The following is a 25,142-nucleotide window of genomic DNA, read 5'->3' as shown; positions in this document are numbered from 1 at the left end:
AATGTGAAAAAAATGCCAAGGGGGAGTGAATGTTTTTACAAAGCAAAGCAATTTGCATGGTAGTGGTGGCTGGATCACGCTATGGGACCACCAACCATACAAACTTCTGACCAAAACTGTAAGCATGCAGTTCACTGTAAATTTGTACTAAAAGGGAGTTTCTAAGCACCGAACGTTGACCTTCTTTACTTTTTGTCATATAAGCCTTTTCCATTGTTAACCGCTGACTGCCGCTTACAGAACGAGCCGTTAAAAAAAGCCCAACGAAGCTTTTCAGAACAATTTCTTCACTTGTCAGTTTTATGTACTTAAAACATGAAACTCCTCTTCAGTCAGGATGACGCCGATTTGCTCACTCGTGAGTATCTGAAGCACAGAGAGGAGCAGCAGGGGAAAAGGCTGTCCAACGGCTGCCTCATGGTACATCTGCATTAGCAAACTGTTACACCTCTGTGTTGGTAACAAACCAAACTTCATGCAGCACTTTTTTGTTTTTCAGGATTTTCTCAGCACGACCAATGTAGTGTCTGGATAAGGCAACGTTGTTTTTACTCTTTATATTTATACATTCTGTCTCCGTCTTCTTCAGGCTGACTTGCAGCATTTGCACTCACTTGTCTTTAACTTGTTCATGTAGCTTTGAATAAACTTATCGTTCTTAAATTGTTGGTTGAGTGATTCTTTAAGAGGGAAAACGAGCAATGCCTTTTCAGCTTATTTATGTTAAAGCTGGTCATTTCACCCCTTCAGTATTGATCAGAAACTAAAAGGCCTTTGGAATAATAGATGAATCTTCACCAATTCATAAGCAAACCAATTGAGCTTTCAGACGTTTTTTTTTATAATTTTCCACAACCGTGTGGGAAAGTCTCCCCATCTTTTCTGAGTAGGCTGCTGCTCAGAGGGAAAACGGAGAGGCGAAGGTCCACCCCAGTAGCTTATTGTCTTTGAATCTCACCGTGGTCAAAGATGTAAACAATCCCACCCATTTGGCAGGAGACTTCAGTCTCTGTCGGCCAGAGGTCACACACCAGAAGTGTCACACACTGCCTCAGTTCTGTCTCTTTCTCCAGAGGATGGGAAGCATTGGTACAATGTCCTGAGTCCTGCTCTCTGTAAAGCAGAGCTTTATCTCTGTCTGATGCAGCTATTAACAAAAAAAGATTTTGATTAAATCTCTTGAAATCAGATTACAAAACACAGACAGGAGATGGATAGCAAGACTGATGTAGCACAAAAAGCTTCCTTTTTTTAATGGACCACCTGAGACGTCTCTCTGTTGGCGTGTTCTGACGAATCTTTAGCTTCTGGAAGTTAATGGCACATAAGCACCAAATAGTGTCTGTGTGGATAGGAGATTTAGATCTTATCAAACTGATACGTCTCAGCAGCATGCTTTTTTTTCTCTTTTACATGAACTGACATGTAGAACAATAAAGAAAGCGACAAGATTCGGGCACAGACGGCAGTAAATTGAGAACAACAACCAAATGCGAAGGGGAAGGTCAGGATTGGGGTGTAGGGAGGACAGGGGGTGAAAAAACAGACAGGTTTCATCACAATGATGATCAGGTGCGAGTCGTCACAGCTCAGCAACAGCTGTGACAGTCAGCTGCTCAGACCTCAAAGGAAACCAGACATCCATATCAAGCAGGAAGGGTTTAGGTGCATTTTAATTTACAAACTTTGTTTTACAGTGCCTGTATTTTGAAATAATAATCCTTTACAATACTGCTGAGTTTGTTCTCCATTGCCCTGGATGGGGGGTAAAAATATAAGGTTTTCATATGTAAAACAAGCAGGAAGCCCAGATGTATCAACATTTCCATAAAGCATACAGTCGAACTAAGTAATATGTGATATTCAAGCATTTTAATCTTTGTAATTTATTAAAGTACTCACTGAAAATGCAGATGAGTGACCCAGAAGAATCTGATGCTGTAAAATAAAAAACATTAGTTGGGATGCACATTAGTAAAAATAGACTGAAAAAATGTTGATCTGTAATCAAAAATTGGTGATTTGATCTCTCACCAAATGTTGGAACAATATTTTTAAAGACGAGCTCCGTTGCTCTTAATCAGCTCGTCATTTTATGACAGAAACATTGTCTGTAGAAATATACAAAGCTAGAAAGCTTTAATATTTATTGGGAAGCGTGGAGCTTTCACATTGACATCTGCTTAATGAGTATCGCCAAATACGTCAAAGTGAAGAGATGTCTGAGGTTAATATTTAGCTTTCTGCATTGATTTGAAATTACTCATACCCATATTTATAGTCTGAAAGTTGACATGGACAATTTTTTGCATTTGTGTTCACAAAGTAACTCATCATTTAAAAATTGTCAAGTAAGCTTTATTTATTGCACATTTCATGACTGGTACAAGACGGGCTAAATTCTGAATTACAATCCATACTGTCATCCATCCACAAAATTATTTAAACTAAGCTACGGTTCGGCAAACTTAAAGATGACACATAAATAGCTGTATCTGGTTGCAAGAAACAGACTGTCTTAATGAAACCAAAGGTTTTGATGCAATGCCCTAGAAATATACGTACTAATTATTCAGTGTAGTTCTTTAAGTTGTCACAGTTGTTCGGTTTTGGACAACAAATGTAACAAGTTTGATGACAGTTTCATTTGTACAAAAATATCAGATTTCCTTAATTTGCATTCGTTACCCGTTCATTGACATTTGTTTCCATATAAAGTCATGAGAGGAAAAAAAATCATTAAAACAAGGTGAACAAAAAGTGCAAAACTTTCACATAAAATGCACAACAAAAGAAATTGTATAAAAAAATGCATTCATGGTCATACTGAGGCAGGCTTGTGCAAGAAAAGTACAGATAACACATTTTCCACAGCTACAAGGGAAGTAAAAACGGCATCATCTTGCTCAATCTTGATGCTCTTTGACCAGATGTTAACTCTTGAATCTGCAGATCACAGCTGGCTGTGCGACTGGGACCCTGTCTCGCGCGTTCTCTTTTCCTTGCTCTCGCAAGTCTCTGTCTGGGGCAGGTGCAGCGTTCTCCTTAAGATGTTCTTGAAGCCCGGGCTGGAGAAGTAGTAGACCACGGGGTCCATCACGCTGTTGAGATAAGTCAAACTGACGGTGATGTAGAACGCGATGGTGAGCTGCTCCACGTCGTCGCAGACGAACCCTGGCACCATCTTGATCCACATGGTCAGCAGCGTGATGTTACTGGGGAGGAAGCAGACGATGAAGAGGACCGCCACCACCACGATTAAGTTCAGAGCCTTCTTGAACTTGGTCTGGTTAGTCAGCTGTCTCCTCCTCAGCTGGCTGATGATGTGGAAGGTGCAGTAGAGGATCACCAGCAGAGGCATGTAGAAAAAGAAGAGAAACGCGAACTTGTGCCAGGACAGGTTTCCTCTGGCGTTCGTGTCCACCATGAAGCTTTCGCAGTAGGTCGTGTTGACGTGTTGCATAGAGAAGACCTGGACGGTCATTGCAATGGGGACCAGCCACAGCGCCAGAGCGCCCAACGTGGCCTTGCCCACGCTCAACGAGTTGATGGGGTGGTAGGGATGCACCACGCGCATGTACCTGTCCACAGCGATGGCCATCAGGAAGAAGGTGCTCCCGCTGCGGTTCATGGCCAGCATGAAGAGGCAGACGTTGCAGATCGTCTCGCCGAACAACCAGCTGATCCCCGACAGGTAGTAGCTGGCTCGGAAGGGCAGAGTCGCGATGAGCAAGAAGTCAGCAACTGCTAGGTTGAAGAGCAGCACCGTGCTGCTTTTCCAGGGCCTCATGTGAAAGCAGAAGATGTAGATGGCAAAGCCGTTTCCAGCGAGACCAAGAAAGAACTCTGTGACCAGCAGCGGAGGGAGCACTCTGATCAGCACGGGTCCACTAAAGTTGCACAGCATGTCGGCGTTTGGCGTTGCTTTGATGCCTGCAGACGAGAGAATGAGCCCCAGAAAGGCCGTCCTCCGTCTTAAAAGGGAAACCCCAACGCAGAAGGAAAAAAAAGTGCTAGTTGTGTGGTTTGAGTTTTCCAGGAAGCCACGAAGGTTCTTCTTTTTGTTTACTTTTAATTCATACTTTTTCAAAGATTTTATAACCGTTTAGAAAGTTGCACACATGCTCATTTCCAGTACGTAGCCATCTGCTTACGGCAAGATGCATTTTGTTCACCATCACGTTGCAGTTGATTGCAACCACAGTCGAGCTGAATCAAATCTATTGACAAAAGTGAAGTATAAGCTTTGAAATACCTTGAAGCATTACTTTGACTATATTTCATAGAAAATAAACACCCATTTTTTCAGTAGCAGCACTTCTCATTTCAGCAGTAGCTATTTATTTCCCTTCTGAGAAACCAGAGTTGAGACGCGATGAACAGCACTAAGTCCCACACGTGTTAAAATCGAGTCTAATAGGTTGATTGCAGCACTACTGAGAACCGGATCTCCTAAAAAAGAAAAATTTGTAATGAAGAATAAACCCTTCTCTTAGATTGAGATGACAAAAGCTGACTTTGATTACGAACTAACATTTCCCCAAAGCAGCATCCTACAGCACAATGCAAAAGCGTCCATATCTCTTGGATCATTACATGTTACATCCTCCAATTTTAATGCATTTTATTTGGATTTCATGTCCTACACCAAAATAATTAATGTAACAGTTTTTTTATAAAGCTATATTTGTAAGGTGTAGTGAACATGCAGCTCCTTTTACACTCATGTATGAACAACCAACAGCCTTCAGGAGTCACCTCATCAGTGAACGGTGTCCGCTGGCATCCATTTAATCTCAGTCTGAATGCAGCTGTTCTATGAAGGCCTCTGACGGGTTTGTTTGAGAACAAACGGCATCATGAAGGAACACAACAGACGGAGTTAAAGAACGGTTATGACATGAAATAGGAGAGTATTCCCCAGAGAATAATTAGAGGCATGTGGTAACTCTGGAGGAGCTGCAGAGATCCACAGATGGACAACTACTCTCCACGCACGCTGCAGATTTTGCCCATATTGAAATTGTGAACGGTAAAAGAAGTCTGCTGCAACAAACATGTGGAAGAAGGTGAGCCACACCCAACCTGAAGTCACCGTCCATGATAGCGGCAGCATCATGTCGAGGGAATGCTTGCTTTCAACACAAAAGTTGGGCAGCCTAATCAAAGTCCAGATTTATTTCCAATTAAAAATCTGAGGCAAGAATTTAAAGTTTCCACCAAAGATTATAAAACACTGGATCTTTTGTATGATGATGTCAGTGCCACTGCTCTATGTATATATATATTGGTAGTTAACACCACTTTACTGTCTAAAAATGTGCATTTTATTTTGTATTTTATTCTTACTTACATTGACTGTTTTTTGTATGCCATGCTGCTGCTTCTCAACATTTTCCCAATTCTGGGATTAGTAAAGTACATTTTATTTTGTCCATAAACATAAAACTGTCTTTTTAACAACAAGAAACAGTTAATGGGCATTAGTAAATGTATTCATTTTATCTTCCAGACAAGATTTTTTACAGCCTTTATTCAACAGTAGCTTGACAGGAAGGAGGTCAGAGAGAGGAGACGACATGCAGTGAGTGTCTCACCTCAGTATGTTTTATTGGAAATCTAAGAGACCAATACAAAGTAGAGATGCAACAATCTGCAAATTGTTGCATGCATGTGCGTTCAGCCCTTTTATTCTGACTTCTCCAAATAAAGTTATTGCATCCGTTCGTCTTCAATATTCATATAATTAACTAAGTACACCAATGCCTAATGATCTGACAGAGGAAAATAATACCAAAACAGGAAGCCTACCAGGAAATGACCACCCACCTGCACTGGCCGAGGAGACGAGCAGGAAATCAATCAGAACAACAAGAGGAGAATCAGTTAACTATTATTGGTGCATTTTGCAAAACTAATTATTAAAAAAGTTTTTCTTAAAAAAAAAAACATGGAAGAAGAGACACCAATCATTTTCAAAACACTGTTTAGGTTGAAAACTTAACAGCAACAACACCAAAGCCCCACTATGCAAGAAATCTCATATCTAATTTGGGTATGAAAGCCGCAACGCCCTATTTGAATATCTTGAATTCTCTGTCAGTGAAAGAGTAGCTTTTGGTCAAGGGAAACTGTGGTCAGTTGGAAATGCTAAAATGATTTATATTTGCTGTGTTTCCTCCCTCAAGCTTCTCACAGTAGCTTGCTGGACTTCAGGTCCGTTCCACCTGACAGAACCGGTGCAGCTCGGTCACACACACCTTTTCACAACTTCTCCATAGGACAGAGATCAGGGCTAAACATTAACAAAACATTGGGTTTGTTGTTCTGCAGCTGTGGAGGGAGAGCTCTGATCAGCACCGGTCCACTGAAGTTGCACAGCATGTTGGTGTTTGGTGTTGCTTTGATGCCTGCAGATGAGAGAATGAGCTCCTGAAAGTCAATCTGCACTTTACAAGGAAGACCAATAGAGAAAAAAAGTGCTAAATGTGCGGTTTGAGATTTTCAAGAAGCCACGAAGTTCTTCATTTTACATGTAAATCAGAATTTTCAATATAAACTGGCTAAAATCTTTTAAGGTTTTTTACGGCCTTTATTCAACAGTAGTTTGACAGGAAGGAGGTCAGAGAGAGAAGGAGACGACATGCATTCAATTTCCCGAACCTGAGAACACCGTGTTGAAGCCTCTGTTTATGTTGGAAACAAAACCTGTAGAAGTCAATATGTTTCTGGATTTACATTATGTCCTCAGGATAATAATAAAAAATGACAATCAATAAAATTATTTATTAAATTGTTTCATAGTGCTGCAATATAATCAAAGGCTAACAGTGTTGCACACAAAGTGATTGGTTAAACTTTTTGAACATTCGTAGTTTAAATTACTTTCTTACTTTCTGCTTTAACAAGAGAGATAAAAAGAATTATATGCAACTGTAACTCACCATGAATATAATTTTTGTTGATAGCTTACACATTTAATTGTTTGTGTGTTTAACTGATTGCTGCATTATTTGTATAAGTATTAATTTTCTTTTTTTGAATTGAAATTATACATGTATAAATATTTGTTATTGTTTCTGGGATTCATTATCCAACACGATTCCGTTTTTTCTGCAGGTTTATTGCAAAGTTAGGCTATTTAAAACCAGCAATGAGAGCAATGATTTCATGCGCTACGGGGATTTAATGATTTGATCTGGGTTTCAATATCTGAATTTATATCTCAAATAAGCACAACTTCCTAACAACGTAACAAAAACAGCAAATGAATGAGGATCCTTTGAGTGAATGACATCGGATCCCTGTGAGCAGCCAGAAACCTGCTGACTGAACCAGAACAGAGACTGGAGAATCTCAGGAGACGTTTAATTGCTCAGCATTTCATTATGGCACTCATTCAACAGAGTCTATGTCATTGAATTTGTCCAATCTTAATTAAAATGTTGCTTCCGTTTGTGGCTTGCATCATGAGATCAGTTTAGAGGTAGTTTAAAGCATGTTTCACTGCCCGCTGGTGGAGATAAATTAAAAGCTTTATGCGATCAGATGATCTGAGAGTAAGATTTCAAAAGGCTGCCGCAGAAGTATCTACTGCCATCTAGTGGACAAAGCTTAAAAGTGCAGCTTTTTCTAAATAGCTTCTGGGGGTGAAACAAAAAGGAGAAAGCTTTTGAAATCATTTTAACCTTTTAATCAGTTTATTTGTTAAACAAATTTGTACTGAGCAACTCTCTTAAACATTGTGTTAGAAATATTGTCCATCCAGACAGCATAGCTCCTAGGATCATTGGGACACTCAAACCCCTCCTCCATGATAAGGTGGCAACCCAAGGAGATGCATTTATTACTTTCACATTGACATCTGCTTAATGAGTATTACCAAATACGTCAAAGTGAAGAGATGTCTGAGGTTAATATTTAACTTTCTGCATTGATTTGAAATTACTCATACCCGTATTTAAAGTCTTTCTGAAAGTTGATGTGGACAATTTTTTGCATTTGTGTTCACAAAGTAACTCATCATTTAAAAATTGTCAAGTAAGCTTTATTTATTGCACATTTCATGACTGGTACAAGGCGGGCTAAATTCTGAATTACAATCCATACTGTCATCCATCCACAAAATTATTTAAACTAAGCTACGGTTCGGCAAACTTAAAGATGACACATAAATAGCTGTATCTGGTTGCAAGAAACAGACTGTCTTAATGAAACCAAAGCTTTTGATGCAATGCCCTAGAAACGTACTAATTATTCAGTGTAGTTCTTTAAGTTGTCACAGTTGTTCGGTTTTGGACAACAAATGTAACAAGTTTGATGACAGTTTCATTTGTACAAAAATATCAGATTTCCTTAATTTGCATTCATTACCCGTTCATTGACATTTGTTTCCATATAAAGTCATGAGAGGGAAAAAAATCATTAAAACAATGTGAACAAAAAGTGCACAACTTTCACGTAAAATGCACAACAAAAGAAATTGTATAAAAAATGCATTCATGGTCATACTGAGGCAGGCTTGTGCAAGAAAAGTACAGATAACACATTTTCCACAGCTACAAGGGAAGTAAAAACGGCATCATCTTGCTCAATCTTGATGCTCTTTGACCAGATGTTAACTCTTGAGTCTGCAGATTACAGCTGGCTGTGCGACTGGGACGCACGCCTTCTCCTTTCCTTGCTCTCGCAAGTCTCTGTCTGGGGCAGGTGCAGCGTTCTCTTGCAGATGTCCTGGAAGGCCTGGCTGGAGAAGTAGTAGACCACGGGGTCCATCACGCTGTTGAGATAAGTCAAACTGACGGTGATGTAGAACGCGATGGTGAGCTGCTCCACGTCGTCGCAGACGAACCCTGGCACCATCTTGATCCACATGGTCATCAGCGTGATGTTGCTGGGGAGGAAGCAGACGATGAAGAGGACCGCCACCACCACGATGAAGTACAGAGCCTTCTTGACCTTGGTCTGGTTAGTCAGCTGTCTCCTCCTCAGCTGGCTGATGATGTGGAAGGTGCAGTAGAGGATCACCAGCAGAGGCATGTAGAAAAAGAAGAGAAATGTGAACTTGTGCCAGGACAGGTTTCCTCTGGAGGTCGTGTCCACCATGAAGCTTTCGCAGTAGGTCGTGTTGACGTGTTGCATAGAGAAGACCTGGACGGTCATTGCAATGGGGACCAGCCACAGCGCCAGAGCGCCCAACGTGGCCTTGCCCACGCTCAACGAGTTGATGGGGTGGTAGGGATGCACCACGCGCATGTACCTGTCCACAGCGATGGCCATCAGGAAGAAGGTGCTCCCGCTGCGGTTCATGGCCAGCATGAAGAGGCAGACGTTGCAGATCGTCTCGCCGAACAACCAGCTGATCCCCGACAGGTAGTAGCTGGCTCGGAAGGGCAGAGTCGCGATGAGCAAGAAGTCAGCAACTGCTAGGTTGAAGAGCAGCACCGTGCTGCTTTTCCAGGGCCTCATGTGAAAGCAGAAGATGTAGATGGCAAAGCCGTTTCCAGCGAGACCAAGAAAGAACTCTGTGACCAGCAGCGGAGGGAGCACTCTGATCAGCACGGGTCCACTAAAGTTGCACAGCATGTCGGCGTTTGGCGTTGCTTTGATGCCTGCAGACGAGAGAATGAGCCCCAGAAAGGCCGTCCTCCGTCTTAAAAAGTGCTAGTTGTGTGGTTTGAGTTTTCCAGGAAGCCACGAAGGTTCTTCTTTTTGTTTACTTTTAATTCATACTTTTTCAAAGATTTTATAACCGTTTAGAAAGTTGCACACATGCTCAGCCATCTGCTTACGCAAGATGCATTTTATTCACCATCACGTTGCAGATGATTGCAACCACAGTCGAGCTGAATCAAATCTATTGACAAAAGTGAAGTATACGCTTCTAAGCTTTGAAATACCTTGAAGCATTACTTTGACTATATTTCATAGAGAATAAACAACCATTTTTTCAGTAGCAGCACTTCTCATTTCAACAGCAGCTATTTATTCCCCTTAACCAGAGTTGAGACGCGATGAACAACACAAAGTCCCACACGTGTTAAAGTCGAGTCTAATAGGTTGATTGCATTGATTGAGAACCGGATCTCCTAAAAAAGAAAAATTTGTAATGAAGAATAAACCCTTCCCTTAGATTGAGATGACAAAAGCTGACTTTGATTATAAACCAACATTTCCCCCCCTGTCAGCATGCCTAGGTGGGCCCCATGTGGGGAAAAGGAGGGCAGACCAGATAGGTCCCATATGGGTTTGTCCGTGGTTCCACGATGGCCCCACATGGGTTTGCCCATGTAGGGCCACACCCCACATGGGCCCTACATGGTGGTGGGTCCACATGGGATTGTCCATTTAGGGCCCATGTAGAGCCCATGTAGGCTGAGGCCCTACATGGGCAAACCCATGTGGGGTCATCGTGGAACCCGCGGACAAACCCATATGGGACCCATATATCAGCTCTCCATTCCCCCATATGGGGCCCACCTAGGCATGGTGGCAGGAAAAGCAGCATCCTACAGCACAATGCAAAAGCGTCCATATCTCTTGGATCATTACATGTTACATCCTCCAATTTTAATGCATTTTATTTGGATTTCATGTCCTACACCAAAATAATTAATGTAACAGTTTTTTTATAAAGCTATATTTGTAAGGTGTAGTGAACATGCAGCTCCTTTTACACTCATGTATGAACAACCAACAGCCTTCAGGAGTCACCTCATCAGTGAACGGTGTCCGCTGGCATCCATTTAATCTCAGTCTGAATGCAGCTGTTCTATGAAGGCCTCTGACGGGTTTGTTTGAGAACAAACGGTATCATGTAGGAACACAACAGACGGAGTTAAAGAACGGTTACGACATGAAAGAGGAGAGTATTCCCCAGAGAATAATTAGAGGCATGTGGTAACTCTGGAGGAGCTGCAGAGATCCACAGATGGACAACTACTCTCCACGCACGCTGCAGATTTTGCCCATATTGAAATTGTGAACGGTAAAAGAAGTCTGCTGCAACAAACATGTGGAAGAAGGTGAGCCACACCCAACCTGAAGTCACCGTCCATGATAGCGGCAGCATCATGTCGAGGGAATGCTTGCTTTCAACACAAAAGTTGGGCAGCCTAATCAAAGTCCAGATTTATTTCCAATTAAGAATCTGAGGCAAGAATTTAAAGTTTCCACCAAAGATTATAAAACACTGGATCTTTTGTATGATAATGTCAGTGCCACTGCTCTATGTATATATATTGGTAGTTAACACCACTTTACTGTCTAAAAATGTGCATTTTATTTTGTATTTCATTCTTACTTACATTGACTGTTTTTTGTATGCCATGCTGCTGCTTCTCAACATTTTCCCAATTCTGGGATTAGTAAAGTACATTTTATTTTGTCCATAAACATAAAACTGTCTTTTTAACAACAAAAAACAAATAATGGGCATTAATAAATTTATTCATTTTATCTTCCAGACAAGATTTTTTACAGCCTTTATTCAACAGTAGCTTGACAGGAAGGAGGTCAGAGAGAGGAGACGACATGCAGTGAGTGTCTCACCTCAGTATGTTTTATTGGAAATCTAAGAGACCAATACAAAGTAGAGATGCAACAATCTGCAAATTGTTGCATGCATGTGCGTTCAGCCCTTTTATTCTGACTTCTCCAAATAAAGTTATTGCATCCGTTCGTCTTCAATATTCATATAATTAACTAAGTACACCAATGCCTAATGATCTGAAAGAGGAAAATAATATCAAAACAGGAAGCCTACCAGGAAATGACCACCCACCTGCACTGGCCGAGGAGACGAGCAGGAAATCAATCAGAACAACAAGAGGAGAATCAGTTAACTATTATTGGTGCATTTTGCAAAACTAATTATTAAAAAAGTTTTTCTTAAAAAAAAAAACATGGAAGAAGAGACACCAATCATTTTCAAAACACTGTTTAGGTTGAAAACTTAACAGCAACAACACCAAAGCCCCACTATGCAAGAAATCTCATATCTAATTTGGGTATGAAAGCCGCAACGCCCTATTTGAATATCTTGAATTCTCTGTCAGTGAAAGAGTAGCTTTTGGTCAAGGGAAACTGTGGTCAGTTGGAAATGCTAAAATGATTTATATTTGCTGTGTTTCCTCCCTCAAGCTTCTCACAGTAGCTTGAGGTGGAACGGACTTCAGGTCCGTTCCACCTGACAGAACCGGTGCAGCTCAGTCACACACACCTTTTCACAACTTCTCCATAGGACAGAGATCAGGGCTAAACATTAACAAAACATTGGGTTTGTTGTTCTGCAGCTGTGGAGGGAGAGCTCTGATCAGCACCGGTCCACTGAAGTTGCACAGCATGTTGGTGTTTGGTGTTGCTTTGATGCCTGCAGATGAGAGAATGAGCTCCTGAAAGTCAATCTGCACTTTACAAGGAAGACCAATAGAGAAAAACGTGCTAAATGTGCGGTTTGAGATTTTCAAGAAGCCACGAAGTTCTTCATTTTACATGTAAATCAGATTTTTCAATATAAACTGGCTAAAATCTTTTGTTAAGGTTTTTTATGGCCTTTATTCAACAGTAGTTTGACAGGAAGGAGGTCAGAGAGAGAAGGAGACGACATGCATAGAATTTCCCGAACCTGAGAACACCGTAACACCAACATAAGCCTCTGTTTATGTTGGAAACAAAACCTGTAGAAGTCAATATGTTTCTGGATTTACATTATGTCCTCAGGATAATTATAAAAAATGACAATCAATAAAATTATTTATTAAATTGTTTCATAGTGCTGCAATATAATCAAAGGCTAACAGTGTTGCACACAAAGTGATTGGTTAAACTTTTTGAACATTCATAGTTTAAATTACTTACTTTCTTACTTTAACACGAGAGATAAAAAGAATTATATGCAACTGTAACTCACCATGAATATAATTTTAGTTGATAGCTTACACATTTAATGTTTTGTGTGTTTAACTGATTGCTGCATCATTTGTATAAGTATTAATTTTCTTTTTTTGAATTGAAATTATACATGTATAAATATTTGTTATTGTTTCTGGGATTCATTATCCAACACGATTCCGTTTTTTCTGCAGGTTTATTGCAAAGTTAGGCTATTTAAAACCAGCAATGAGAGCAATGATTTCATGCGCTACGGGGATTTAATGATTTGATCTGGGTTTCAATATCTGAATTTATATCTCAAATAAGCACAACTTCCTAACAACGTAACAAAAACAGCAAATGAATGAGGATCCTTTGAGTGAATGACATCGGATCCCTGTGAGCAGCCAGAAACCTGCTGACTGAACCAGAACAGAGACTGGAGAATCTCAGGAGACGTTTAATTGCTCAGCATTTCATTATGGCACTCATTCAACAGAGTCTATGTCATTGAATTTGTCCAATCTTAATTAAAATGTTGCTTCCGTTTGTGGCTTGCATCATGAGATCAGTTTAGAGGTAGTTTAAAGCATGTTTCACTGCCCGCTGGTGGAGATAAATTAAAAGCTTTATGCGATCAGATGATCTGAGAGTAAGATTTCAAAAGGCTGCCGCAAAAGTATCTACTGCCGTCTAGTGGACAAAGCTTAAAAGTGCAGCTTTTTCTAAATAACTTCTGGGGCTCAAACAAAAAGGAGAAAGCATCTGAAATCATTTAAACCTTTGTAATAAGTTTATTTGTTAAACAAATTTGTACTGAGAAAGTCTCTTAAACATTACTGGCATGAACGAGAGGTTTTCCTTTGTTTTATGTATCTCATTATTAATGCAACATACCTGAAAAAAATATTGATAAATCTTAAGAATTTTCAACCAATCAATGCCGATTCAGCAATTTAACTCTTTTTTGTATTTTAGTTCTCTCCATAGCAAGCACATACATTTTCTGAAATATTTCCTTACTTGGCAATTCTAATACTTACCTCAGTTTTGTTATTCCATTATTTAGAGAAGAGTTGAGAAAAGAGCTTAGATTTAGTGCTCCTTGTTTTATCCAAGTCATATAGAAATAAAAAAAATGGCAATAAAACTAATACTGAATCATTTTTGGAATTTGGCCAAAATCTTAAATAGTCATTGAAAAATATATGACTTTTTTTCCATCGCAAATATGTACATTGGCAGAGTTTTGGTAAATGAAAAAAATATTTTCACCTAGTGGAAGGCAGACAAGCCTGACACTTTGAAAGAATTTCAACACCAAGAAAGAAAATAAAAATAATTGAATCTAAGAAATAGTTTCAAATTGTAATGGGGGTAAACATAGAAACAAGACGGATTGCTTTATTAAGTTTGAAGGCAAATTGAAAGCACATATGTACTACATTTGATTCAAAATGAAGTGATGAGACTTTTAAAATATCCAAGAACTTAACACAACTGCATCAAAAAAACGTGAGTAAAAAGTGTAAAGGACAAAAATGAAAACAGGTAAACTTTCCACCTTTCTACGGTTCTCTTTGCGAAAAGCCGTCCTTGCGTGACTTCATTTGCCCACCGTAACATCCGCCACATTCTTTGAATCATGCATTTCTTTGGGCTGTTCATCCATGGATGCTTCTCCTTCTGCCTCACTGGATTGGATTCTGCTTTGTAATGTTTGCGTAGAGTTCAGACAGGGGCAGAAAAATCTGAAAGAGCCGGTTTGGCCTGCAGGACAGACAGCATGTCCCTGTCATGTCCACCCCTTGTTGTCCCACCAGCCGTTGTGCTTCTTTCACCTGCATACCTGTGAACAAAAACATCACGGTTGAAACTCCACCCAGTCCCAAAAAAAGACTAAACAAGAAATTCCAGTTGGACAAACTTGTAAGCAATATTTTTCATGTACATTGGTGTACATGGAAAGTCAATCGAAGATCAGTACGCAAAATCAACTTTTTGCACACATCACACGTCTGGTTTGAAAATGAAAGAGCGAGAAACACACCCATTAAACAATTAAAAAGCAAATCAAAGAAAGGTTACAAAATAATGAGGAAGTGCAGATGAATTTCATCCTAACTTATAACCAAAATCAAATTTTTGAGCATTGTGTATTAGAAGATCTTGCAGTGACATTGGTAAATATTTAAATGATGAATTCAGTGGTGGTGTCTGCTCCTCTATCTGTGCTTCTATCACTGTGTGACCTTTAGTATTTTGGCTGGTGTCATTTGTATCCAGCGTTATCATCCGCTGCGGTGTCCAGAAACTCTGTCCAACTGGCTAAATCACTAAATATTACATTAGCAGGAAAAATGCAACTCTTGAAATGAACAATTATTGCACTCCAAGCAGTCCTGTCCAGCAAAGGGCTCATGCTGTGGGAGTCATATTCTTCAGGGAAGCTGAAGGAAGAAGGATGGAGCTAAATTAAGTAAAAAAACAAGCTTAGAGGCTGGAAGAAACTTTAAACATAAAGCAGCGCTACAGTGACATGCAGGCACGTGCAGGAGGGGGGTGGGGGGGGGGGGGGCTGTGGGTGCTTGAGCCCCTGCCCCTTTTTCTCCTTGCCCCCAAGTGCCCTTTTGGTCTAATTTTTTTTTTGTATTATTATTTTCTAAACCCTCTTCTGATACATAACAACATGTACTAAAATTATTATTATTATTATTAGTACAACATAATAAGCCCCCGGTTCACCTTGTTACCTTTGACCTTTTGCCCGTGACATATGACGCAATTGCGTGAGAGGCAATTGCGCCTCTCAATTTAGCGAACGTTACAGATTATAGAACAGTTTTTCGTGAATAATAAAAAACATAAAACGTTTGTGGTGAATACTTGTCAGATTACGGAAAACGTTGAAGTATCGTTTCTGCTTCAGCTCGGAGTCGCGGTTTAAGTAGAGAGGTAATGAAATACAACAGACACTGACAGGCCTCTGCGTCTTCCTTTCTCTGAAGAACTACTGAGCGGGAGGAGACAGCCAGGTGAGGAAAAACTGTTCATATCTATCATTCAGTATTTTTATCAAACAGACATTAGGCTGTTGCTGATGTGCTATTAGCTAACTGCTAGCTAACGACTTAGCTAATGTTGAGACGCTTTACCAAGGTCGAGAAAGAGTCACACGCTGTTAGACAAAGGCCCATAGTAAAAAGTTACATGTTTGATTCTGTTAGACACCAAGGTTCATTTCTGACGAAAAAGAAACGTTTTCCCAGGCCACAGAGACATGGTGTGATTTCAGGGAGTGTCTTCAGTCCATACAATCAGCTAACCTCCTCTTTCTCCTCAGACGCTACACAGACTTTTTTAGAAACTCTTCTCGGATGTAATGGTAAAAGCGTCTCCTTTCAGCGCTGAAAGTGAATAAAATAAGTAAAGTCTGAATGCTTTTCTTGCCTGATTTTATGCTCCGTGTGTCAATACAAATTATGATTCATCGATAGGGATTTCCATTTCCAACACTAGCAACGGAGGTTATTAAAAAGCTTCTTCCCTGTATCGTTAATAACAGCAATCATTCGTCAGTATTGCTTAATAAGGGGCACATCGCCCATCCAAAACCGATTATCTCCATAATGGATATGTCTTCTAATTTCCTTTGCTGCATAATGTACATTGCATTTATTCTGGCGTTAGGTAAATGTATCTTGAAGGAGAATAGCACTTAAATAAAAGTCCAACAAGGATATTAATTTAGAATTAAAAATAACTCACCCTGAATTACCAAGATAGATATAATGTATGTAATAAAAGTTTGTCATTAATGAAGGGGAAAAACTCAAACCAAAACTTGAGCACCTGCCCCTTTAGTGGTCTCTGCACGGCCCTGGTGACATGGAACAATTTTCCCCCCAATTGTTCAATGAAAAAAAAAAAAATTAACCTCAGTTTAGTAAAATAAAATTTGAATCAAAATTTTTGGAATTGTAATGATTTCTTTTTTTTTTTAAACAAAATGTTTTGTTTAAATAACTTTTTTTTTAAATTAAATAACTCATTTTTGTCTCGTGAACTTAAAAAGTTATTTGCCAAACAAACTTTTATTTGCACACATCAGAAATATTTTGTTGCGATTTTGGGCCCAGCCCACCTTTCTCATGGTGACATGCACCAACAATTCAATATTGGCTTTTGTTTTTTTGTTGTTGTTTTTTTTTTCGTTTTTCTGCAGCTCCACGTTAAAGTTTGATGCAGCTCTGCTTTCCTGAATGGATCATCTTCATCTCCACTACAGGTGTAGCAAACAGGCAGCTCTTTTTTCACTAAAAGGTTGCATTGTGCCCTTGTTTATATTTTTAATAGTGTAATTCTGTAAAGACAAAATATGTCTGGTGGTCTAGCTCTGATTTACATGCCCTGCTAAATTGCGGGTTTGAATATGGCAACACTTTCTTATAACAAAATAGACCTGCAGAAAGAAATTACTAATAAAATATCTTACATATGCATAGTTGTTTGCTTTATATAGAGATTTTCCTTAGCTTTGATTGTATATTTCACAATTTTGTTATTTATCATTGTTTATTAAATTCTGAAAGTTGTGTGGCTTTGTTAATGTTCTGTCCTAGAATGTGGTTAGATGTGCCCTTTTTTTTTTGAGCACCTGCCCCTTTAGTGGTCTTTGCACGGCCCTGGTGACATGGTTTCGTTCGAGGCATATCTCTGTATTAGAATGGTATTTTCAGAGTTTAAACTTAAATCTAATATACACACAGGAGTGAGGGGAATCAATGATGGAGACTATGCAACTTTATTTGAGCGTTCACTTTATGAAAATATATAATTTTAGGGGGGCTGAGCTGTTAGAGGATCCCATATTTTCTTTTAAACACCATTAAAAACCAGAGTGAACCTTAATTTAATTTGATGTGTTATAATGGAAATCCGACAGCCACATGCGCCACTGAAGGTGTCGTGTCAGTCCACCCACATCATCTGATTCTCATTTCCTGGTTTGTGTCATCAGTTGTAGTTTTTTTTTTCTTTCGTTTCTTTTTAACCGGATGAAACCTCAGGATTAGAGAAATAATAATAATAATAATCCCGGTGCATTTTGATTAATCTGAATGGCGCCCATGAATACAGATGAAAGGGCAGAACAAAAGAAAAAACACAGATGGATAAAAAAAAAAAAGCTGATCTGAAAACAACCTGCCTGTAGGTGGATGTGCTCGCTAGAGGACACGATGATGATGATGATGATGATGATGATGATGATGATGGTGATTCCCTCCGCCCCCTACCTCTTGTGGGTGGATCCGTCCACGTAATGCTAAACTCACCCTCGCGTTTGCTTTTCCTGCTTCCTTCTGCCGCGGCGCATCAGCAGTAAAGGGAGCCGCAGCTCTGAGATGTCCCTGACACTCTCGGCGGATACGAGAGGAAACCCCCGCACTTTGAGCTCCCCTGGACGGTTCGGAAAGCAGCGGAGGGACGGCCCTTCTTCTCGGTGAAAGCGTCTTTGTGCCGGCTGAAGGATGAACATTCATACGCGGGTGAAGAGCAGGAGGACCGAGCATCACCTCGGAGCGGAGAGGGACCACTTTGACAAGCAGCAGGTAAAAAAACGCACACGGACACGGAGAGTGCAGGGCTTTTATCAGGCAGTGGAGTGGAAACCTGCGGGGTTTTCTTCTTTTTTTTTTTAAAGGCCTTCTGCGTGGCTTACCGCATAGGCCACATTTACGGCCAACAATTTAAGTCAGAAAATGAAGCTTTAATTAGAAAACCAGGTGTACCGAAGGCCTCACAGCTTCACCATGCACATTTAAACCTGAAACACAAAAATTCAACCTTTTATTGTTTAAATTACTTGTTACAATTTAGAGATGTCATCATTCACTTTCCAGCACTGGATTTAGCCCAAATGTATTTGTTTCAGTAAGAAAAAAAAAACTCTTCAAAGTGAGTTCTGTGCAGTGGCGCCACCAAGGGGGGCCGAGCGGAGGCATTTACCACCTCAATAAATTTGCTCATGCTCCCAGACCTTTACCATATTATGTTACCAGTACGGGTTTACAAAAGGAGAGTTCACGTTTTAGAAAGGTGCAATATTTATTTATCCATGTGTCATTTTTTTCTGTACTTCATAGTATGCTATTCTAACCTGAAAATGTTTTGATACCTCTTTTTGTTTTAAATCAAACTTGGTAATTTCCTCAAGAACCTGCTGTAAGGAATCATTTAATTGTCTCATGCAATTTGGTGGAATATTTATTCATTTGTTTTACTAATTTCTTTGTGGAATGTTTATAAAAGCTTAAAAATTAGATATCTAGATTTATATTTTAATTTGTGTTAAAATACTAAAGTAAAGTTTACGATGTATTCTTTTTAGATATAAACATACAGTATTATATTTATTAATGTAGTAATGTATCACTGTCAGTATTTAGATGTCTAATTAGTCAGAAGCATCTGATAAGTCGCTGAATTTTAAAGCATACATTTTATGCTCATCATAATGAGACTCCTGAAATATCATAGATTTCTGAATTTTAGTTTTGTTATACAAGCCCAGTGTCACCAGTGGCCCCATCAGGGCACCTCTCTGGAGATGGTCCATACTCTGAGATGTCTGATGATAATTTAATTTTAATTTATATCTTAACAAAGACTGAAAGTAATTTTAAGCACATTTTGCTGAACTTGTTATAAAAATACACAATGAATTATTATTCTCTTTAAAACAGAGTTTAAACATTTGAATTAAATTACTAAATAGATAATCACAGGGGACTGCATACACATTTATGTACTTATATTAAGAGTATGCTTGTTTCAGTGCTTGCTTAATGGAACCAATAATATAAATATGGGAATTGGCTGCAACATCTGTAGCTGTAGGTTTCCTGTTCCAAAAACTTACATGTGTAAAAAAAAAAAAAAAAATTTCTGTTTACAATGAAGATGTAATTTGGAGAAGTTCACTATGTGAGCTAATATTGTAGGTATTTTAACAGAGTATTTTCACAATGCAGTTTTATTCACATTGGTTTGATGACACAGATTAAGTCAAAACATTTTATATAAACCCATGAAACTAGCATGTTCAAGACTTGTTAAACTGTGTTGGATATTTGTTTTTGGGACAATATTTGTGAATTAACTTCAACTTTGTCCTCAAATCAGAGACTGAAAGTCAGTCTCAGGTCTGAGAAGTCACGCCATTCATTCCTCTCTGAATCCAGTCCTTCCTGTTTGACCACCTTTCTTCCTTTACAAACATTTCGCGTCCTCTCTCTCTCTCTCTCTCTCTCTCTCTCTCTCTCTCTCTCTCGCTTTGTCTTTCTTGCTCTCTCTCTCTTTCTGTCTCTCTCACTTTCTCTCGTTTTTTAAAGCCTTGTTCTTTGATTAATAAATTAAGTCTATGTAAACTGATTATTGTGATATTCCTTTTAAAACGGGTGTAGTTAGCTTGAACTCCACCTTGAATGGTTACATTCTTTAACCAGTAAGTCATACTGGGAGCTACAGTGCGTCTTACTCCCCAGTGTGAGAGAAACACGAGATTCAGACAAGGATCAGTAGCCAAACAAGCAGCTCTCTGGGTGTTCAGATTCTCCAGTATTTTGGTAGCTGAAACAGACTTTGCTTTGATAGGCGTGCACCACAGTCGGTGTTTTATTTGCCTATGAAGTGCATCCAGAGTGGAGGAGCCGTGGTGTTTAAACTATTAGACGTCTGGACTCTGGAAATGAACATAAACTCATTAAACATGTATTGCACTTTTATTGCTAAAAGCTTCTGGTCAAAACGAAACTAATGAGACTCATAAGTCCTGCAGTTGGGACTTGTGACTGTTTTAAATGTCGGTCTGTTGTGTAATCAAAGATGCAGATTGTGAAAGTGATTTAAACCTGCTGCACAGGTGGATGAGGAGACGCTATCTGCCTCTTTCTGCCTATCACGTTTACCCGATGAAGCCATTTTAGCTTCATGTATGTGGCTACACCACGTAAAAGAGTCACATCTAGTTCTGATGTGGTTGTAACTCTTAACTCTTGCTACTTGGCTGACTAAATTTAAACATTTATTTGATTATTTGTTGACAATATTTTTAGTGATTTTTGCAGAAAATTGGTGTGTACACCCAGTTTGCAACAACTGCTAAGAGTTTAATCACAAATACTGAATGCAAAAGCACACCCCACTATTCAGAGTTTTATTTGCAAAAGGTTTATGGAGGTCTGAATATTTTTTTATAAGCTGCTGTATGTGTCAGGTCCACTGTCCACATGCAGTTAGTCGATTAACTCGAATGATCAAATGTGTTGGAGAAGGATGCATCTAGAAGTCGTTTAGTAATAGCTTTTGAGGACAACTGCTGGGCTTCACCGCTTTAGTTCAAACTTGAAGCATATCTCAAGTTTGAACTTGAGTTATTGAATTACCAAGTTCAATAATTGGCAATTATTGAACTTGATTGTTCAATAATTGATTGTAAATGATTGTTGTTACCCATTTAACTTTAAACAGCTGTTGTAGTTGTAGACTTGAAATAAGCAGGTAGTTTTCCTTCGCCTGTAATTTTCCATGGTGGTAACATGTTGCATAAGGTTTGTTGTGTGAGTATATATGTTTGAAATGTCTTCAGTTGCAGAAAGAGGAGAAATGAATTGCTTCAATTCAAAAACACTTTACTAATCCCAGAGGGAAGATAAATGTTACGTCATATTGTTGTTACAGTTTTCCTTAAGGAGTTGCTGTAGATGCTGTGGGTAGTAAGGCTCTCCTGTACTGGTCTGTGTTACATTGGCACCGAAGAAGCCTCTGACTGTCTGATCACAGTCTGATGATGAAGAGGATGCTCAAGGTTCTTTGTAATTTTCTTGATTTCTTTTAATTTTTTATAAAGAATTCTGCTTTGCATGAAAATCTCCAGAGAAATCTCCAGAACAGAACCAGCCTTTTTTTATCAGGATGTTCAATCTTTTTAGGTACTCTGTGCAGAAATGGGAGGATGTTTTTGCTTTGTGCTTCCTGCGTATCAATGGATCGCACAACAACCCTTTTCACACTAAATGGTTAAAACGAGACCGATTTGTTCTTATTGCAAATGGTTGTCCAGCTTGTGAGACCCAGAGGGGGAACAGATGAAACTCGCAGCACCGTGCGAGGTCGTCATATATCTGTTGAGTTACTCATCTAAGTTGACACCTAAGGGAGTCACAGAGTAATGTGAGTGTAAAGAGGAGAAGGAACATTAGAACATGATGCTTGAATAATTGTTTCCATTTGAGTTGGAGAAGATGATTTAGAGATGACGGCAGAAAAGTTTAGTTTAGCTGTTAGTAAAACGGAAATTACCACTAGACTTATTCCAGTAGAGAAGAGATGACATTTGTCCACCGTTTTCCTTAAATCTAAACACTGAATTGGTAATTATTGAACTTGATTGTTGAAATTACCCATTTAACTTTAAACAGCTGTTATAGTTGTAGACTTGAAATAAGGAGGTAGTTTTCCTTTGGCTGTAGTTTTCCATGGTAGTAACATGTTGCATAAGGTTTGTTGTGTGAGTATACATATTTGAAATGTCTTCAGTTGCAGAAAGGGGAGAAATGAATTGCTTTGACCTAATACTAAAGTTTAATTGTCACTTCATTTGAATGTATTTCCTGGGCAACAGGAAAATGAAGCACTTGCATAATGCCCTGACTTTATCAGATTACTCACCTTTGAAGAAAATGTTTAAAACCCCAGACTGTACTGATTTTACCTTGTTGCTCATATGTAAATTAAACTGGAGTCACAGAAACTCCTCCGCCATTCATTACTCTCGCTCCTGTCGTATTTCCTTTTGATTTTGACCTCGGTGCCAAGGTGAACTGCCTCTCACAAAGTCCTGCTTGTGTTTGTGTATCTGTACTGTATGTTTGCCTTCCCTCACTGCTGTTGCCTGAGCAAGCACCCATGTGGGAAAGCAGCAGGAGGGGGATGGGAATCCTGAAGGGTAAACTTAGCCACTGAGTGGGAGCTAACGCTGAATGAAATGCACAGTGGTTAATGGGACAGATTGTTCTGAGACGTCTCGTCAGCATTCGTCATCCTCCTGTTATAGCTTCCTATCGATGTGTCTTTTCTAGAGAAATCTGTAGCATAGGTTTTTTTTTTGTGTGTCTGCGCGTGTGTGTGCATAAAACTAAAACCAAACGCCCACAGGAAGCTCTGTCAGAGACAAATAGTTTTGGCATTGGTACTAGATTTGTCTTCGATTACAACACACTATTGGCACAACATTTCTTCTTTTATTTTCACTCACAATAGACCAACATCCTCCTTAATCATTCTAAATGCAGTGTAATTTTACTTTTGTCCCTGGAATCTGTTTAGAGATTTTATTGAATTTATTATATTAGTTTCACATGATCGCCATCATTAGCTAATTTACTAAAGCGATTCAGTGGTCTGGAAGCTACCCAGCCTGGGTTGGGGACAGTTTTTCTGTGGTTCGATGTGGAGCTTCAGAAAGAAAATTGACTTTGCTGTCCCTAAAATGCGGTACAAGCACCAGGTTGCGCTGACAATAACACTATTCTGTATTGTAGTTGTTATTGATGGAAGAAAGTGCAAATTTAGCTGGTTTTAGTCTCAGTGAGTTGTTTGAAAATGAAGTCAGAAAATGCACAAAGATGTAGGGAAGTGTTTTCTGTGGTTTGAAACGTTTCTGGTTCATTCAGGCTATAATGGAGCGAGAGAGAGCAAGACTTTCAGCAGATGGGAGTGCAAGAAAGAAGCTCTGTATTATCCAATTAAGCTTTCAAACTGTTATGGTAAATGCTAGATTTTAAAAATGTAGGCAGTCGTTTAAAAATCTGAGTTCAGGTAAGACTGTAAAGACTGTGCAGTTTAAAATCTCACTTCCTTAATCATTTTGTCTTTTGTTTTGATAGTGAAACAATGTTTTTCTGGTGATTGCTCATTCACGGGAGAAGATTATGCATCTACCCCTAATGTAAAGAATTACTGCTCCTATTGCACTTGCTTCTATTATCACAATTCGTAAAGATAAATGAGTATCAATTGCTGATTTGAAATTGATCAGTTCTTCCATTGGATCCTGTCTCCCCTAGTTTAATGCAATATGCTTAATTTATTTAGATATAAAAGGAAACTCTATCCAGATAAGATATTATCCTGTCTGTATAGAGTATCAGAGTTATGATTTATGGAAAGCCCCAACATAAATGTCTAAATACAGTTGGCATGAACAAATGTAAGGCTACAAAGTCCCAGAGTTGTATTTATTGCATACTTATCGCCATTAGAAGTTCAACGAGGGCTTATCAGAAATAATAATGTGCACTATATGACCTTTAATGGTGTTTAGGCAGTTTCCACGACTATTTAGAATAAAAGCTCGGGAGGAGAACAAGACTCTCTTTGTTGGGCTTTGGTCGGGTTCATTGTCTGTGTTGATTGAGGGGAAGTTGAATCACTTCAGTCAGAGGAGGTAGACATGACTCAACTCCGAAAGAGAGAGAGACAAAACTATTAAAAGTTAATGAAGAAAATTGGCTTTCTAGGTTGACAGGAAATACCGTCAGAGACATGTATAATTTTTCAGTACCGCTCCCTTATTGACTAGCCTCCCATTTGTTGATGCACTTCGCAGTTAAAAGGTTGCTCTTGCTAACCGGAGCTAGTCTGCGACCTTGTCAGGCAGATCCTCTGCAGCTGACTGTTGAATTAAGCAGATAAAGTCCTGCAGTAAGTGCCCTCACCTTGGGGAATTATGTTCGGAGAGAAACAGTGGAGGTGTAGCGCTGATGCTTTGACTTCATCTCTCAGTGTTTCACATCACAACTTATGGAGACGCTGCTGAAAAGCAGAGATGACCCGGTAAGCAGAGACGCCTTGCATTAAAGAAGCTTACAGTATGTGAGTGCAGAAGCGCGTGTGTGTGTGTGTGTGTTTGTGTTCCTGCACTAATGCTAGCTGGGATTGGACCTTAAGGCGGGCTTGGGATTTATCCAGGCTGTCCCTCTCTCTCACGACTTGTCTCTGCTGGTTAAAGAGGGATTTACCGTCGCTTCAACCAGATGCAGCATTAAGTGTGTGAGCATTACACAGTCTACAGTACCAGCATCTGCAGCTCCTGGTTTCTTAAAGCGTCCAAATTTGACTTGATCAATTCTGATTGGTGAATCATAAAATACTTTGCAGTGATTAGAAATAAGAATATTGGACTCGAGTTGACTCACTTTTCTAAA

At 39.4% G+C, this 25,142-nt stretch overlaps 4 protein-coding genes and 1 long non-coding RNA gene across 6 annotated transcripts in view; 2 read left to right on the top strand and 3 right to left on the bottom strand.

Annotated features, from left to right (window-relative positions):
* kntc1 (kinetochore associated 1) overlaps positions 1-663 on the top strand; it is a 43,492-nt gene extending 42,829 nt beyond the window's left edge. The window contains exons 62-63 of one of the 2 annotated variants that reach the window (XR_014088923.1): positions 337-420; positions 500-663. The gene's annotated coding sequence lies outside the window, so the exon portion shown is untranslated. Of the gene's footprint in view, positions 1-332; positions 421-499 lie in introns of both variants that reach the window. The other variant, XR_014088922.1, reaches the window with a different exon arrangement.
* The window catches only part of hip1rb (huntingtin interacting protein 1 related b), a 46,298-nt gene that overhangs the window by 2,687 nt on the left and 18,469 nt on the right, over positions 1-25,142 (top strand). Inside the window, exon 2 of the mRNA XM_008418571.3 lies at positions 18,257-18,485. Within this exon, the coding sequence (XP_008416793.1) occupies positions 18,405-18,485 (81 nt within the window). The 5' untranslated portion in view covers positions 18,257-18,404. The remainder of the gene's footprint in view (positions 1-18,256; positions 18,486-25,142) is intronic.
* On the bottom strand, positions 1,656-4,813 carry LOC103461512 (hydroxycarboxylic acid receptor 2-like). The gene has a single exon (XM_008403795.3). It carries the CDS (start codon positions 3,905-3,907, stop codon positions 2,954-2,956), a length of 954 nt encoding a protein of 317 aa, XP_008402017.2. The 5' UTR covers positions 3,908-4,813; the 3' UTR covers positions 1,656-2,953.
* LOC145552805 (hydroxycarboxylic acid receptor 2-like) lies at positions 8,026-10,216 on the bottom strand. The gene has a single exon (XM_081610677.1). It carries the CDS (start codon positions 9,583-9,585, stop codon positions 8,638-8,640), a length of 948 nt encoding a protein of 315 aa, XP_081466803.1. The 5' UTR covers positions 9,586-10,216; the 3' UTR covers positions 8,026-8,637.
* On the bottom strand, positions 14,258-18,329 carry LOC145552807 (uncharacterized). The gene is made up of 2 exons (XR_014088927.1): positions 18,210-18,329; positions 14,258-14,722 (listed from the first exon to the last, which is right to left on the bottom strand). It is a non-coding gene; the product is annotated as an uncharacterized LOC145552807 (long non-coding RNA).

Source organism: Poecilia reticulata, chromosome 9, assembly GCF_904066995.2.
Source record: "Poecilia reticulata chromosome 9, P_reticulata-male-v2, whole genome shotgun sequence".
In the NCBI taxonomy this organism is placed as follows: domain Eukaryota; kingdom Metazoa; phylum Chordata; class Actinopteri; order Cyprinodontiformes; family Poeciliidae; genus Poecilia; species Poecilia reticulata.
This window is presented reverse-complemented; position numbering and strand designations above follow the sequence as displayed.